The sequence below is a fragment of the Zootermopsis nevadensis genome, unplaced genomic scaffold (assembly GCF_977971745.1).
Source record: "Zootermopsis nevadensis isolate Lab colony 2312 unplaced genomic scaffold, Znev_1.0 Znev_ptg000026l, whole genome shotgun sequence".
Classification (NCBI taxonomy): domain Eukaryota; kingdom Metazoa; phylum Arthropoda; class Insecta; order Blattodea; family Termopsidae; genus Zootermopsis; species Zootermopsis nevadensis.
In genome coordinates, this window is record NW_028259158.1 from 585,477 (window position 1) to 601,379 (window position 15,903).

At 37.9% G+C, this 15,903-nt stretch overlaps 1 protein-coding gene and 1 pseudogene across 3 annotated transcripts in view; both read left to right on the forward strand.

The window, feature by feature from the left end:
- LOC147872537 (uncharacterized) lies at positions 1-12,105 on the forward strand (annotated as a pseudogene). The gene is made up of 12 exons (XR_015537168.1): positions 1-867; positions 1,050-1,221; positions 1,608-1,761; positions 2,481-2,602; positions 2,841-3,163; positions 4,971-5,098; positions 6,976-7,101; positions 8,685-8,810; positions 8,904-8,985; positions 9,864-9,983; positions 10,366-10,556; positions 11,747-12,105. The product of XR_015537168.1 is annotated as an uncharacterized LOC147872537 (transcript).
- The window catches only part of LOC147872538 (uncharacterized), a 19,244-nt gene continuing 15,117 nt past the window's right edge, over positions 11,777-15,903 (forward strand). For both annotated transcript variants that reach the window (XM_087356202.1, XM_087356203.1), the window contains exons 1-6: positions 11,777-11,909; positions 12,525-12,638; positions 13,385-13,511; positions 13,605-13,686; positions 14,543-14,661; positions 15,044-15,237. In XM_087356202.1, coding sequence (XP_087212328.1) covers positions 12,627-12,638; positions 13,385-13,511; positions 13,605-13,686; positions 14,543-14,661; positions 15,044-15,237 — 534 coding nt within the window. In that variant the 5' untranslated portion in view covers positions 11,777-11,909; positions 12,525-12,626. The remainder of the gene's footprint in view (positions 11,910-12,524; positions 12,639-13,384; positions 13,512-13,604; positions 13,687-14,542; positions 14,662-15,043; positions 15,238-15,903) is intronic.

The following is a 15,903-nucleotide window of genomic DNA, read 5'->3' on the forward strand; positions in this document are numbered from 1 at the left end:
TGATGAACCTTTGGGTTCCGTAAGCCATCTAGTTGGTTGGGTCCACTATTTGGGAAGCCTGAGGGGAAGAGACCTCTGTGGAGACCTAGACGTAGATGGGAGGATAATGTCAGGCGGGATCTATGGGAGATAGGAGTTGAAGGAGACTGGATTTCGTTGGCCCAGGACAGAGTCCGGTGGAGGGCTTTGGTTGGTTCGGTGATGAACCTTCGAGTTCCGTAAGCCATCTGGTTGGTTGGGTCCACTATTTGGGAAGCCTGAGGGGAAGAGAGAGCTGGGGAGACCTAGACGTAGATGGGAGGACAATCTGAGGCGGGATCTATGGGAGATAGGAGCTGAAGGAGACTGGATTTTGTTGGCCCAGGACAGGGCTTTGGTTAATTCGTTGATGAACCTTTGGGTTCCTAAGCCATATAGTTAATTAGTTAGTTATGAGTCTCTGTGAAACTGGTAACAAATTCCATTTTATGGGTCAGGGCCCAAAATGTTAATGTTGTACTGAAACAAAGTGGCAAACAATATAAAGTATAGATCACTAAATGCTACAAAAAGGTAATCTGCACTAATTTCAGCAGCGTAGAAGAGTGATAGTGTCATAATGCTTGAAAACCAGTGAAATTATTGTATTTGAATTACATTTTTTTTTATCCTTTTTTAAATTGCTAGATGTCAATGAGTGTGCACAATCTCCCGATATATGCCAAAATGTAGCATGTGAGAACTTGATGGGAACATACCGGTGCATTTGCAACCCAGGGTATCAGGTTTGATAATACAGGGAAAATTTGTTCTGATATCAATGAATGTGAGTTGGATGACTTGGTCTGTAGTGGAGGGCAGTGTAGGAACACTCGAGGCAGCTTTCAAGTAAGTCACTGGTATGTCTAAGGGTGTGAATTGGGTGTCATAAATCCATCTTTCCTGAAATTCCTAAACATTTTGTTGTTGTTATCAGTGTGTGATTTTTAAGCCATGTGTCTTAAGTGTAGATTCACATGAATACTGTTTCTACCAGCCTAAATTCTAATTTTGTAATTTTGCTTGTGCAGTGTATCTGCCCCACGGGCACTCGGCTCAACCCTGTCACACAAGTATGTGAAGATATTAATGAATGCAGAGAGCTAGGTCCTGATGCTCGCTTTAATGGAGCCTGCGTGAACAGTGTCGGTTCATACGAGCGCGAATGTGAACCAGGATTCATTTTGGACAACAGTTTAATAGGTGTCACCTGTTTCAATCTTTCTACAGTGTTATGTTATGAGACGGCGTAGCTCAGTCAGTACCTCCCAAATACAAAGCAGGAATCTCAGTCATTCAGACAGCTTAAGTTTCCCTCGAACACATATTTTTAGAGAGAGAAAGTGTTTATGGTAAAACAAACATATGAATTCAGAATCAAAATCTTGTCTTGAATTATGGAATTGTAAGTCGTTTATTATCTGCAGTGGATATAAATAGAAATTGCAGTTTTATTTAATCATGATCTTTTGTCTTCATTGAATTTTTGGTCCATTTATGAGGAATACGCACTGATTATTTTCTCAGATATTTTATAACTTTTCTTTCCTTATATCCCAGATTCTATTGGATGTACAATTTCTGTGCAGATGATAGGAAGGGGTCGTGCTGGACCAGGTTAGTGGGTGGTCACTGTGAGAATAATCTACGTCACCTTACATTAAAAATCTGAATGCTGCTGTTCAATTGGACTGGCATGGGGCAGTCCGTGTGAGATATGTCATGGCCTGTGTGACTGCAAAGGTAAATACAATGAGGGAGATCCTGTCTGTCTATTTATTTGTTTGCATGTCTGCTGAAGGGATTTTGGCTCGACCATAGAAGAAGAGCATGAGGGCAAGGGAGTCAAAGTCAGAAGGAGTAGAGGAGAGACAGGTGGTGGCCTTGTTAGACTGTGGTCTAGCCAGTGTTCTACACTGTCTGACTGGTTGTTATATCTGGAGCCATTTTATTATGTGTGGCTTACTCCATTTCCCTGATGATGGAGGCAGTAAGCACTTCTGAGACGTTGGTAGACTTCTACGAAACTATACAGTGCAACGATGGGAAGGCAACCATCATGAGAACTGGGAAACTGAAAGTACTTATTTGTATATCGAGGGAAAGTAATAATTATGAACATATCTGGGACAATTTAGTAAACTTCCGCTAGTCCACTTATGGCATGAATAATATACATTTTTTTTGCCAGAAATTGTGAAGTCACAATAAAACTTAGTGTCCTTTCTCATTGCATAAATTTATTACTTTTAGTTTCAGATTTTCCATCGTGATAATCATGAATAGAAGGAGATTGAAATGGTAGACACTGCACAATTATGAATTCACTGTCATAGATCTTACCAAATATACGTTAATGAGGAATCTGAATTAGTGATTGTTAATAAACCATGCAATTCTGTTATTAATTAAAAATACTACTTGTCTTTCCCAAAGCTATTCATGTTTTCTTTCTTGTATAGGTAGATGGTAAAACATGTACAGATGTAAATGAATGTGACCTGAATGTCGGAGTGTGTCAAGGAGGAGGAACGTGGTTCTTTCACGTGCACCTGTCCACCTGGATTGACACTGGATCCTACTGGTATGTTAGTTTTCCTTAAACACTGAATATAGAATGAGAGGCACCTCAGACCTCTTCATATCAATAATATAAAATACTTTAGATCAATGGCCTGTCTGGCAACTAAGGTTTGTGTGATTTGGATTGAATATTACATTACAATTTGCAATCAGCTTTTCCTTCACTGACGTATATCAGTATTTCACTGAAATGTGTAGAATTTATGTATGTCCACATGTACAGTATGTCTGGATGTTAGGCAGGAGGCGTGTTATACTGAGTACCGACACGGGCAGTGCAGTAATCCTCTAGAAGGAATTTTCTCACGCATCCTATGCTGTTGCTCTTCTGTGGGCAAAGTTTGGGGTGGAGGGGACACTGGAACCAGCAGATGTGAACCTTGCCCACGGTCAGGAACTCAGGCTCATCAGGAACTGTGCCCCAAAGGGAATGGCTTCATCGATCGCAAGGATATTAACGAATGTACGGAGTTCCCAGGAATGTGTAGCAATGGTCGCCGTAAGAATACGGTTGGAGGTTTCAGCTGCAAGTGCAACCAGGGCTATGGCATAAAGTGTATTGGTAAGCTGACATTTTCCATGGATTTAGAAATACAGAGGTTTAAAGGTATTCTTAAATTTAGCCTATTTATATGGGAAGTTGTTTTCTCTAATGCCTAGGGCTTTGTCTGCTTGACAACAGATTTTTTGCAGTTCACACAGTTCTTCTATATATATTTCTATTAACACTACGCTCTTGCCATGTAACACGTATTTATATATCCATAATTCTCTTCTCTCTCTTACCCTTGGTATCTAACTACATCTTAACGAATTTCATTTTCACATTTACATCTAAATTGTACTGTTACTTTCTAATATTTTAAAATTAAGAACATTAATAACATTTATTATTCTCTTACAAACTAAATCTTCATTTATATTAAATACTTGTTACATAAAAAAAATTCTCCAATTTTCAATTTGTAAACTGTTCAATAATATCTTTTAACATCTTCATACTCTATGAACATAGGGTAATTTTTCCTGTCTCATATCCTCTGTTAATCACTCTTCTTTTTGAAATACCTGTCTTAAACCATCTTATCTCTTATTCCTTGTAGAACACTCAATACATTCGTCTAGTTCCATTTCATGTCACGGTGAAATACAACAGATTCTGCCTTTATGTATCATCACATCTTTTTTTTTAAATTTTAGATCTTTTACCATCATTTTCATTACCTTGCCCCTTTGTATTTTCAATTTAGCCATCCCCTTTGCGGCATAATTTTTTCACAACCCCCCCCCCCCCCCCCCCCCCCATAAATTTTGTTACTTTCTTTCTGTATTTTCTCTATACCCCACGTCTCTGCACCGTACATCCATCTGGATTCACATAACTTATAAACACTTTCTAAAATCTTTACCCTTATGCAGTAAACTCTCAATTATCCAGGCTAATTAAGGGGAGAGGGTACACCAATAATCAGTAAACATGGATAATTCAAATTATTTTGCTTGGTACATTCACAAAACATCACACATTACAAACGACATATATAGGTAGCCCTGGGTTTGTGCCGATTCAGAATTACGCCGATTTTGAAACCATTATTATTTATAACGTTTTACAATGTATCTCGTACTGATTCTTATACTAAATCATAATTCTTACATCGCTGATTTTGAATAAAAGTTATAAATACAGTCATCTCTGCAATTACGTATGTTTCGTTAACGCGAATTTGCTCCAATGAGATCGATGAATCGGTAAAAGCTGTTTGTGAAATGCAAACTTTTGCATATGCGAGTTTGCTCTTACGCAATTTCATTCCTGGCGCTTTAAACTTTCAAAGGACTAATTTAATCTCTGCGGAGGTACCGGGGTTATTTTTACTACGCGATTCTATATAGGTCGGCGTCTTACATGAATGCAACTATCGCATAACAGCAGAGATGACTGCACACATCAATCACATGAAAGAATCGCAGTCAATCGTGGGGACCAATGAATTGCCGATTTTAAGTCTATAAAATGTATATTTTTTTAAATTCCCTTTATTTTATCTACGTTATTTCAGAGCTTTAAATGTAATGCCATTATATTACTCGCCAATGTTTGGGTGCTGGGAACGCATGTCATTGACTTCCCATTGATTTACATTATAAAAGAGTTTCAATTTACGCTGTGTCGTCCAGGAACGCATCCCCGGCGTAAATCGAGGGCTACCTGTATTTTGCCAAATAGTGTGTAATGGTAACTTTTTTATGACGTGTTCAGACTCCTTCTCATGGCATTATAAGTTTTCCTGTCTGACCCGTGTAATCTAGTAAAATGTCAGCATACGGTAGTGTCATAACTGACAGTAAACTATTTACTCTTTCAGATATTGATGAGTGCAGTATCATGCATGGTGTGTGTGTGGAGATGGAACATGCCGAAACACACCAGGCAAATTTATCTGTGATTGCAAAGAAGGATATGAGAGTACTATGATGATACATGTGTGCATGGGTAAGCAATATGACTTATTACAGGCAGAGCATGACTGGAACCTCTAAGATCACAAGTAAGAATGTCTTCTTCTTCCATGGCTCTCCGGTCCGTATTCGGTACATTGCCTCCTCGATTCTCCTCCTCTTCCATTTGGTCCTCCGTTAGGTCCGTCTGTCCGAGGCTTTGATCGAGGTTTCGAAACGTCTTCCTTTGTTGTTAGCCTTGCGACCAACCCCCAACCTGGAGGACCAGGGTACCTGTCTTAGTCTGACCTCTCCCCCTAGGGAGACCCTACCAGCATAGCTCTTGGGGTCACTGAGGTACTCGAGCCCCACCACCACGACAAGGTGCAGGTACCATTAAGTGGGGAGTAAGAATGTGCCCTGTTACAAATATTAGCAGAGATTGTGTCACACAGTAAGAAAATGCTTTTTGTGGAGGTACATCACAGTATCTGAATTACTGTAACATGATTTAGATTGTTTTGTGATGCAAAGCTTTTATTTTCATATTATATTAACATTGCTTGGAGTATTCCATGGGCATAAGTACTGATCATGATTAAGTCAGTGACTTATCAGGTATTTGTTGATTACAGAACAAATATGTATATTATATCCATGTGGTTAAAATATAATTTTATTGTGGTCTTCTGGCTGTGACACTGTATTCATGTAGGTGGTTGCCAGAATTTTGGTCAGACTTGCTAGATGGTCCAGCGATTGAGACTAGCTCTTTCTATCGGACCAAACAGAATACCTGCCCCCGCCCCATATACCTGAAGACAAAAATGGATCCGGTTTTCAAAACATCATACATATTTTAACCAAAGTCCAAAAATTCAATAAACCTGATCCTCAGTCAATGTCAATTTATGTTTACGTTGTTGTATTCAATGAAAAAGTTTTAGTGTAAGAAGGTAAACTTTCATAATCAGGGCCTACCCAGATGTTGCTAGCAAGAAGTAAACACAAAGAATATTAAGTATGTGATTATTTGTCTTTAGAATGCAGGACAAAACAGTAATACATTGATAATTAATATATCCCGAAAAAGTGGAATATTTTTAAAATATTTGGGAACTGAAGTAACATGTCAAAAATGTGTTCATAACAAAATTAATAGCAGATTAAAGTTGGGGATGCTTATTACCATTCAGTCCAGAATCATTCCTTTCTGCTCTGTAAAAACATGAAAATTAAAATATACAGATCTTTTATTTGATGTGGAAAGCTTCTGTGGAACATTTGAATAAAAATTTCCTTGGATGTTATCCATCGTCTAGTAAAATATAAAATATAAAACGTAAAACGACGTTTCGGAGATAGAGTCCCATCTCCGAAACGTTGTTTTACATTTTATATTTTATATTTTTACTAGACGATGGATAATATCCAAGGAAATTTTTATTCAAATGACTCTTCACCATCGTCAAGAAGTGGAACAGTCTATTTGGAACTAGTCTAGTTGAGATGATAATATTAGATTGAATTGAGAGACTGTTAACTGGTATATAAAGATTCGTTTTATTGGAGGTGGTTCAAGGTTAGACTTTAAGCTCCAGTTCAGTACTAGTGTCGGATATCATACTTCTGTTTGAATTTACCACACACCTCAAAGGATGAGTATAGTGTATGGAGTATGGACGGCTATGGATCATTGGTTGAATGATAATTTGCAAGTTAAAAACTGGAGCATTCCAAAAAAAAAGCATACCATTGTCAATTAGTCCATTACAAATCTCACATGGACTGACAGAAGCTTAGGCCTCAGGGTAAGGAGCCATTATGTAACCATTTGAATAATTTAATTACAGTATAAATGTATGTAATTGTTTTCCTTTTGCGTCTGTTATGAATCTTATTCTTGAATGTACAGAACTTAAATTGTTGCAGACATCAATGGATGTGAACGCATCCCAGGGCTGTGTCGCGGAGGTGTGTGCATTGACACTCCAGGAAGTTATCGATGTGAATGTCCTCCTGGCCATGAGTTGGCTCCAAATAAGAAAGCTTGTAAAGGTACTAGGACTCTTAACCCCCTTTAAAAATTATGTTCAGATTTTTGCTGATGTATGCCTTTTACATGAAACTTAATTTTATACTTTACAAGGAAATGCTCTCAGTCTTAATTCCAAATATATATTAAGAAATAAATTGTTTCATTATGACACATACTCAGAATTAACCTAATAGGATTTGAGGTTTTCATGGCAGTGAGTCTGAAGATGGCTGTTTTCTGAGTTGTGCCATGCAGTCTGGTAAACGTTTACCAGCATTTCAGAGGTCCTTGCTGTCTCATTGATGAATCATCACTTTGGCATTGGTAAATTTCTACCATACTACACAACAACCGCCACGGTGGTCTAGCGGTCAGAACACTAGCCTTGTAAGCCTGGGGTCCCGTGTTCAATTCCCGGTGGTGCTCAAATTTATAACTTGTGTTGGGCAAGGCCGTGGTCTAGGCATCATGGAGGTTTCCTCCGGGGGCTTCCCCGGTTTCTCCGTGGCATCCCAACAATTACTCCACTCACACACAGAAGAAGGCAATGGCAAACCACTTCTGATCATCTCTGCCAAGAACGTATATATGTAAGAGCAGGTCCCTGACAACCTGAATAGGTTGGAAGGATCCTGTTCATGATATATGGACCTGTCGTCAGACAGAACACTACAAATAAAAAAACTACACAACATTACAATTCAGAAGACAGCCATCAAGGTTATAATTTATAGATTGATTTCTAAACCACAGAAATTAACACCTGAAGATTGAAACTGATCCAAAGAGATACAGTAAAACCCCTCTAGTTGGACACCCCTATATCGTGGACACCCCTTTATATTGGACACTTTTAATTGGAACCGGCGAATATCCTATAATTTTACATGTCCAAGATACCCTATATCTTGGACACCCCTTTATCCTGGAACTTGAACACCTCTTTTGTTGTAAGTTGGACAGGTTCATGCACTTAACTTCGATGCTTTTCAGAGAAAGTTTTTCAGTTACATATTTTGTTATTTTGAATTTCTGACTGATGAATGCCTCCTCTCTAGAGGATTGTCTTATGGACATTGAACCCAGCATTGGAATGCATTGCAAGTGTTTAACCATTCTTTTGCTGAACCCTTAATTGGACTACAGTTTCGCAGAAGACACAGTTTTAACTCCATCAGTACTGTGCTTGCATTTGAGTTCAGACTGTGTTAACAGAAATGAAATTTTTGTTTTTGCGATGGGGAAGCGAAAATTGGTGGAATTAACTTTAGAAAATGTTATTGAGGCTGGGGTGTAATGTGCAATGCATGGGAGTGGGCTTCAAAAGATTATTATTAATACTATTGTCATTAATTCTTAATTTAAGTAAGCCTACAGCAGTTAGTGTATGTAAGTAAATAGACTATATTGTCATTAGACCACAATATGATTTTTCTCTTTCCCTCTATCTTGGACACCTCTGTAAGTTGGACACATTTTCGTGGAACCACAAGTGTCCAACTTAGAGAAGTTTTACTCTATATGTAGATCAGATTCCAGCATCATAAAATGACCAAGTAACCAATGAAATTTCAAATTAACTGTCTGTATTTCTGTTTCCCAGATATTGATGAATGTTCTCCTACAAGTGGTATTTGTTCCAATGGTGTTTGTGAAAATATGATGGGTACATATCAGTGTGTTTGTGATGATGGTTACCAGCAAACTGGACAGAAGTCTCACTGCGAAGGTTAGTGCAAATTTTTACGTTATTTAAATTAATGTCTTTGCTCTTGATGAATGTTAAATATTGTTATTATTGTGTTTGAAAAATATGTTTCAGATGTTGATGAATGTAAATCAAGTAACGCAGGCTGCGATGACATCTGTATGAACACACCAGGCAGCTATTCATGTGCATGTAGGTTAGTAGTTGGCTTGCTTGTAAGTACCTACAGTAAATGTAGCAGTTTGTCATAACATTTCTTCTCTCACATGTAATTCATCAAGATTAATCAACTGCATGAAGCAAAGCCTGTCTTTAGAAGCTAATAGTCATTCAAATATTCAAAAATTCCCTGCCTTTTATGAAACCTGAAGGCTTATTACAGTGTTCACAAGGTGACATCACTGGGTCTTATTTTGAGCCAGAAGAATGGCGTCCGAATCCTCACACCGGATGTAATTGTGATACATTCTCGTATCCTCCCATTTATGCCTAAGACTTCCAGGTTGTTTCTTATCTCCAAGGTACCTGACAAATTTTGCATACATTATTCATATTTCCCATGTGTGCTATATGCCTTGTCCATTTCATCCTCCTCTACTAATTTATTCTAATAATATCTGATAAAGAGTACAAATTTTGAAACTCCTTTATCATAGAATTTCTCTACCTCCTGATACTTCCTTGTTAGCATCATATTCCCAGAAAACTTCAATTTATTTTCCTTGTTTTGTGGTGAGCGACCAAGATTCACACCCGTCTAAAACAGACCTGGACCTTGAGACCTAGTAGTGGATTGACAGCTATTGGTGTTATCACAGAATTTTTTTTTAGTAAAGAAGTTTTTACATTGGGTACACAAGAATTGTAAATTAATATTACATAGCAAAGGTGGGGCTAATAATTTAAGTTATCAATACACAATGTTTTGTGCAAGTTTTCTTGTAAAATGAAATATACTTTATTTATGTTTATAGGTAGATATTCTTTTCTCATCATTGATATAAGTGGATTTGCATTTTAAAATTGCAATATGGGACCATGTGTCATGTTTTTGAAATTAACTTACGTTGACAGTACTGGTTACATGCTACTTCTGGATGGACGGAGTTGTACAGATGTGGATGAATGTAAGGAGAACCCACGCATCTGTACAAATGGCTTGCTCTCCAGGTCCTTACAGCACATCTCGCATAGGTCGGTTCGCATCCCTGTCACTTATTGTTATGATACAGAATTTAAGAACAAATGAATATTTTAGGATACTGCTGATAAAACAGCCCCAAAAACGTACTAACCCGTGGCCTTTACTGTTGGATTATAAACTTACATCACCTATTTGAATAAAAATTTTCTTGGATATTTTCCATCGTCTAGTAAAATAATAAAATAGAAAATGACGTTTCGGAGATGGGGCTCTGTCTCTGTCTTCAGGTACCTACTCTGTTGGGCCCAATAGTTAGAGCTAATCTCTATCTCTGGACCCAATAATATGATAACAGTATATAAATTAAGATTGCATCTTTAAAAAAATATACAAATTCATGAAGTATGATGATAGAAAATCATGTGTTACCAGATGTGAATGAGTGTGAAATGGAAGGAGATATATGTCAGATTGGAGAATGTGACAACACTCTTGGTTCATTTATGTGTCGCTGTGAAGAAGGTTATTCAGCAAAGCCTGACAGTGGTCCAGGCTGCACAGATGATGAGTGTGAGCTCGACTCCTACAACTGTGACATCAATGCCGACCGCATCAACATCCCTGTATGTATCTTGGTTTACATCAGTGCATGTATGGCTGTGTCCATCAGGGCTCTTATTTCTGTCGCTGTCGAGATGGTTTCACTGGTAATGGTGCTAATTGCAGAGAAGTTAATGAATGCCTCACTAATAATGGTGGCTGTGATCAGAATGCTCAGCGCATCAACACTGAGGGTTCATTCAAGGTAAAGTATAAATTGTAAGACTTGAGGTTCTCAGAGCGGTGAGTATGAAGATATCCGTCTTCTGGGTTATTGCGCTGTGTAGTCTGGTCGATGTTAACCAACGTTTCAGAGGTCATACTGCCTCCGTCATCAGGGCGATGACGGAGGCAGTATGACCTCTCAAACATTGGTTAACATCGACCAGACTACACAGCCCAACAACCCAGAAGACAGAAATCTTCATATTCTGATGATGGAGGCAGTATGACCTCTGAAACGTTGGTTAACATCGACCAGACTACACAGCGCAAGAACCCAGAAGACAGAAATCTTCATACTCTGATGACGGAGGCAGTATGACCTCTGAAACGTTGGTTAACATCGACCAGACTACACAGCGCAATAACCCAGAAGACGGATATCTTCAAAGTATAAATTATTTATCATCCCTTCTAACTTAAAATTTCAATAAATTCCTATTGTATGTTCTTCACACTGAGGGTTGTAATTTCATCCCCAAATAGAACTGTGTTACTTGATAAACTCAATGCAAGACGTAAGTGTGCTGCAGTCATGGAAGTGGTAGATATAGTTTGACGCTCCTTCTGCATGTGGGCTCTAGAATTGTGGCATCATCCACCAGAAACAGTTCCTGAATGTTTTTTATTTAATTTATTTATTTTTCCCCACTTTTCATTAAAGACATTTGATGTCACCAGCTCTTTAAGCGTGTATAAATGTTAATATCTGTGGTATGTTTGTGAGATTTGAGGGTTTCATGGCAGTGACAATGATGGTGATGATTTGGGATCTGGTGCCACGTACACTGGTCGGTAGATGCCAGAATTTCGGAGAAGCATACTGTCTCCATCTTCAGGGCTGAATGGAAATCACAGGAATTACATAGGATGGCAGGAAGGGAAGTCTGATGGAAAGAGGTAGAGATCGAGCTGAGCCAGAGGAGTAGGGACTGATGGAGGGTAGGAGAGAGGAAGCCAGCTCTTATCAATGTATGTTTGTCTGTTTTAGTGTGTCTGTGATGCTGGTTTTCGAGGCGATGGCTATTCCTGTGTTGATATTGATGGGTGTTCAAGTGAAAATGGGCACTACTTGAATTATCCAGGTTTATATCGACGTGAATGTGAGATGGGGTTCATGCATCCAGATGAGAGGAGTGAACAGGCCTGTGTAGGTCAGTTGCTTAATTGCTGGTAATGCATTCACATTGTCACAAAAATATTATTCGTAATAAAAGAGACCTTTTTAGTTTTATTCTAGAATGACACCACTAGAGATAATTATATTATAACTGTTGACTGCAGAAACCCAGTGTTAGACAAATTCAGTCTTCTGTGTATGGAACTCAACCTAATAACTGATTGAATAAACCTACTTTTTTATTAGTTACAAGTTAAATTTTGTCAGTGCTCACAAAAGTTGCTTTTGCTCGTCTTCTCTGGTACCGCATTTCCGCTGTAACAATCTGTCAGATTCTTCTATAAATCCTATGTAATGTGATTTCTCTCCTACTTTCCCTTATGCATCCTAGATGTCTTATTTCTGAATAGCCAAGCAAAGTCTTACAATTGTTATAGTTGTCCCATTCTAAAATTTCTCATAAGTTTGAATGTTATTATTCTTATAACATGTGCAGCACACTGCTCATTTCCTATATGCTTTTTTATGAAGTGTCGTTCAGTGATGAGTCAAGTTTAAATTAAGTATAAGTGGCAGAGTCATTGTTACAATGATTTTCAGCTTATTGTGATTGTTATTTCAAACTTCAGTAAATGTAAAATATTTTCAGATATAAATGAATGTCAGATGTTCAGCAATTTGTGTGTTTTTGGTCGTTGTGTCAACATCTTTGGAATGTTTTGCTGTGAATGTGATGAAGGTTATGCCCTAGATGGCTCTGGAGGTGAGTTCATAAAGAGACTTGAGTTTCTCAAATGCAGTATCATGCAGAACTCAAATTTGTGGTCTTGTAGTTTGGTAATTCAGGTTTTTCATGTTATTGTACAAACACACACACACAAGAGTACCTTAAAAGTTACTAATTTCATCTTATTTATAGGAGAAAATACATTCACGTTTTGATGTAAATGCATTAATAATAATATTTTTAAAAAAATATTAATCTAGTGATACCAGAAAATGTAAATACTTGTAATATTCCTTTAAATTAGATATAATTTTGAGGAGCTACAGCTTGAACAGTTTCAAGTGGTAAAGTAAACTTTTCTGTGTAATGTGTTGGGCAAGGCCGTGGTCTAGGCAACACGGAGTTTTCCTCCGTGGCATCCCAACAATTACTCCACTCACACACAGAAGAAGGCAATGGCAAACCACTTCTGGGTCATGTGCCAAGAACGTATATATGTATGAGCAGGTCCCTGACAACCTGAAGAGGTTGGAAGGATCCTGTTCATGATATATGGACCTGTCGTCAGACAGAACACTACAAATAAAAAAACTACACAACATTACAATTCAGAAGACGTCCATCAAGGTTATATTTTATAGATTGACTTCTAAACCACAGAAATTAACACCTGAAGAGTGAAACTGATCCAAAGAGATATATGTAGACCAGATTCCAGCATCATAAAATGACCAAGTAACCAATGAAATCTCAAATTAACTGTCTGTATTTCTGTTTCCCAGATATTGATGAATGTTCTCGTACAAGTGGTATTTGTTCCAATGGTGTTTTGTGAAAATATGATGGGTACATATCAGTGTGTTTGTGATGATGGTTACCAGCAAACTGGACAGAAGTCTCACTGCGAAGGTTAGCGCATATTTTTACGTTATTTAAATTAATGTCTTTGCTCTTGATGGACGTTAAATATTGTTATTATTGTGTTTGAAAAATATGTTTCAGATATTGATGAATGTAAACCAAGTAATGCAGGCTGCGATGACATCTGTATGAACACACCAGGTAGCTATTCATGTGCATGTAGGTTAGTAGTTGGCTTGCTTGTAAGTACCTACAGTAAATGTAGCAGTTTGTCATAACATTTCTTCTCTCACATGTAATTCATGAAGATTAATCAACTACATGAAGCAAAGCCTGTCTTTAGAAGCTAATAGTCATTCAAATATTCAAAAATTCCCTGCCTTTTATGAAACCTGAAGGCTTATTACAGTGTTCACAAGGTGCCATCACTGGGTCTTATTTTGAGCCAGAAGAATGGCGTCCGAATCCTCACACCGGATTTGATTCTGATACATTCTCGTATCCTCCCATTTATGCCTAAGACTTCCAGGTTGTTTCTTATCTCCAAGGTACCTGACAAATTTTGCATACATTATTCATATTTCCCATGTGTGCTATATGCCTTGTCCATTTCATCCTCCTCTACTAATTTATTCTAATAATATCTGATAAAGAGTACAAATTTTTAAACTCCTTTATTATAGAATTTATCTACCTCATATTCTCAGAAAACTTCAATTTATTTTCCTTGTTTTGTGGTGAGTGACCAAGATTCACACCCGTCTAAAACAGACCTGGACCTTGAGACCTAGTAGCGGATTGACAGCTATTGGTGTTATCACAGAATTTTTTTTTAGTAAAGAAGTTTTTACATTGGGTACACAAGAATTGTAAATTAATATTACATAGCAAAGGTGGTGGTAATAATTTAAGTTATCAATACACAATGTTTTGTGCAAGTTTTCTTGTAAAATGAAATATACTTTATTTATGTTTATAGGTAGATATTCTTTTCTCATCATTGATATAAGTGGATTTGCATTTTAAAATTGCAATATGGGACCATGTGTCATGTTTTTGAAATTAACTTACGTTGACAGTACTGGTTACATGCTACTTCTGGATGGACGGAGTTGTACAGATGTGGATGAATGTAAGGAGAACCCACGCATCTGTACAAATGGCTTGCTTCCAGGTCCTTACAGCACATCTTGCGTAGGTCGGTTCGCATCCCTGTCACTTATTGTTATGATACAGAATTTAAGAACAAATGAATATTTTAGGATACTGCTGATAAAACAGCCCCAAAAACGTACTAACCCGTGGCCTTTACTGTTGGATTATAAACTTACGTCACCTATTTGAATAAAAATTTTCTTGGATATTTTCCATCGTCTAGTAAAATAATAAAATAGAAAATGACGTTTTGGAGATGGGGGCTCTGTCTCTGTCTTCAGGTACCTACTCTGTTGGGCCCAATAGTTAGAGCTAATCTCTATCTCTGGACCCAATAATATGATAACAGTATATAAATTAAGATTGCATCTTTAAAAAATATACAAATTCATGAAGTATGATGATAGAAAATCATGTGTTACCAGATGTGAATGAACGTGAAATGGAAGAAGATGTATGTGAGAATGGAGAATGTGACAACACTCTTGTCTCATTTATGAGTCGCTGTGAAGAAGGTTATTCAGCAAGGCCTGACAGTGGTCCAGGCTGCACAGATGATGATGAGTGTGAGCTCGACTCCTACAACTGTGACATGAATGCCGACCGCATCAACATCCCTGTATGTATCTTGGGTTACATCAGTGCATGTATGGCTGTGTCCATCAGGGCTCTTATTTCTGTCGCTGTCGAGATGGTTTCACTGGTAATGGTGCTAATTGCAGAGATGTTAATGAATGCCTCACTAATAATGGTGGCTGTGATCAGAATGCTCAGTGCATCAACACTGAGGGTTCATTCAAGGTAAAGTATAAATTGTAAGACTTGAGGTTCTCACAGCGGTGAGTGTGAAGATTTCCGTCTTCTGGGTTATTGCGCTGTGTAGTCTGGTCGATGTTAACCAACGTTTCAGAGGTCATACTGCCTCCATCATCAGGGCGATGAGTATGAAGATTTCTGTCTTCTGGGTTGTTGCGCTGTGTAGTCTGGTCGATGTTAACCAACGTTTCAGAGGTCATACTGCCTCCGTCATCAGAGTATGAAGATTTCTGTCTTCTGGGTTGTTGCGCTGTGTAGTCTGGTCGATGTTAACCAACGTTTCAGAGGTCATACTGCCTCCGTCATCAGGGCAATGACGGAGGCAGTATGACCTCTGAAACGTTGGTTAACATCGACCAGACTACACAGCGCAATAACCCAGAAGACGGATATCTTCAAAGTATAAATTATTTATCATCCCTTCTAACTTAAAATTTCAATAAATTCCTATTGTATGTTCTTCACACTG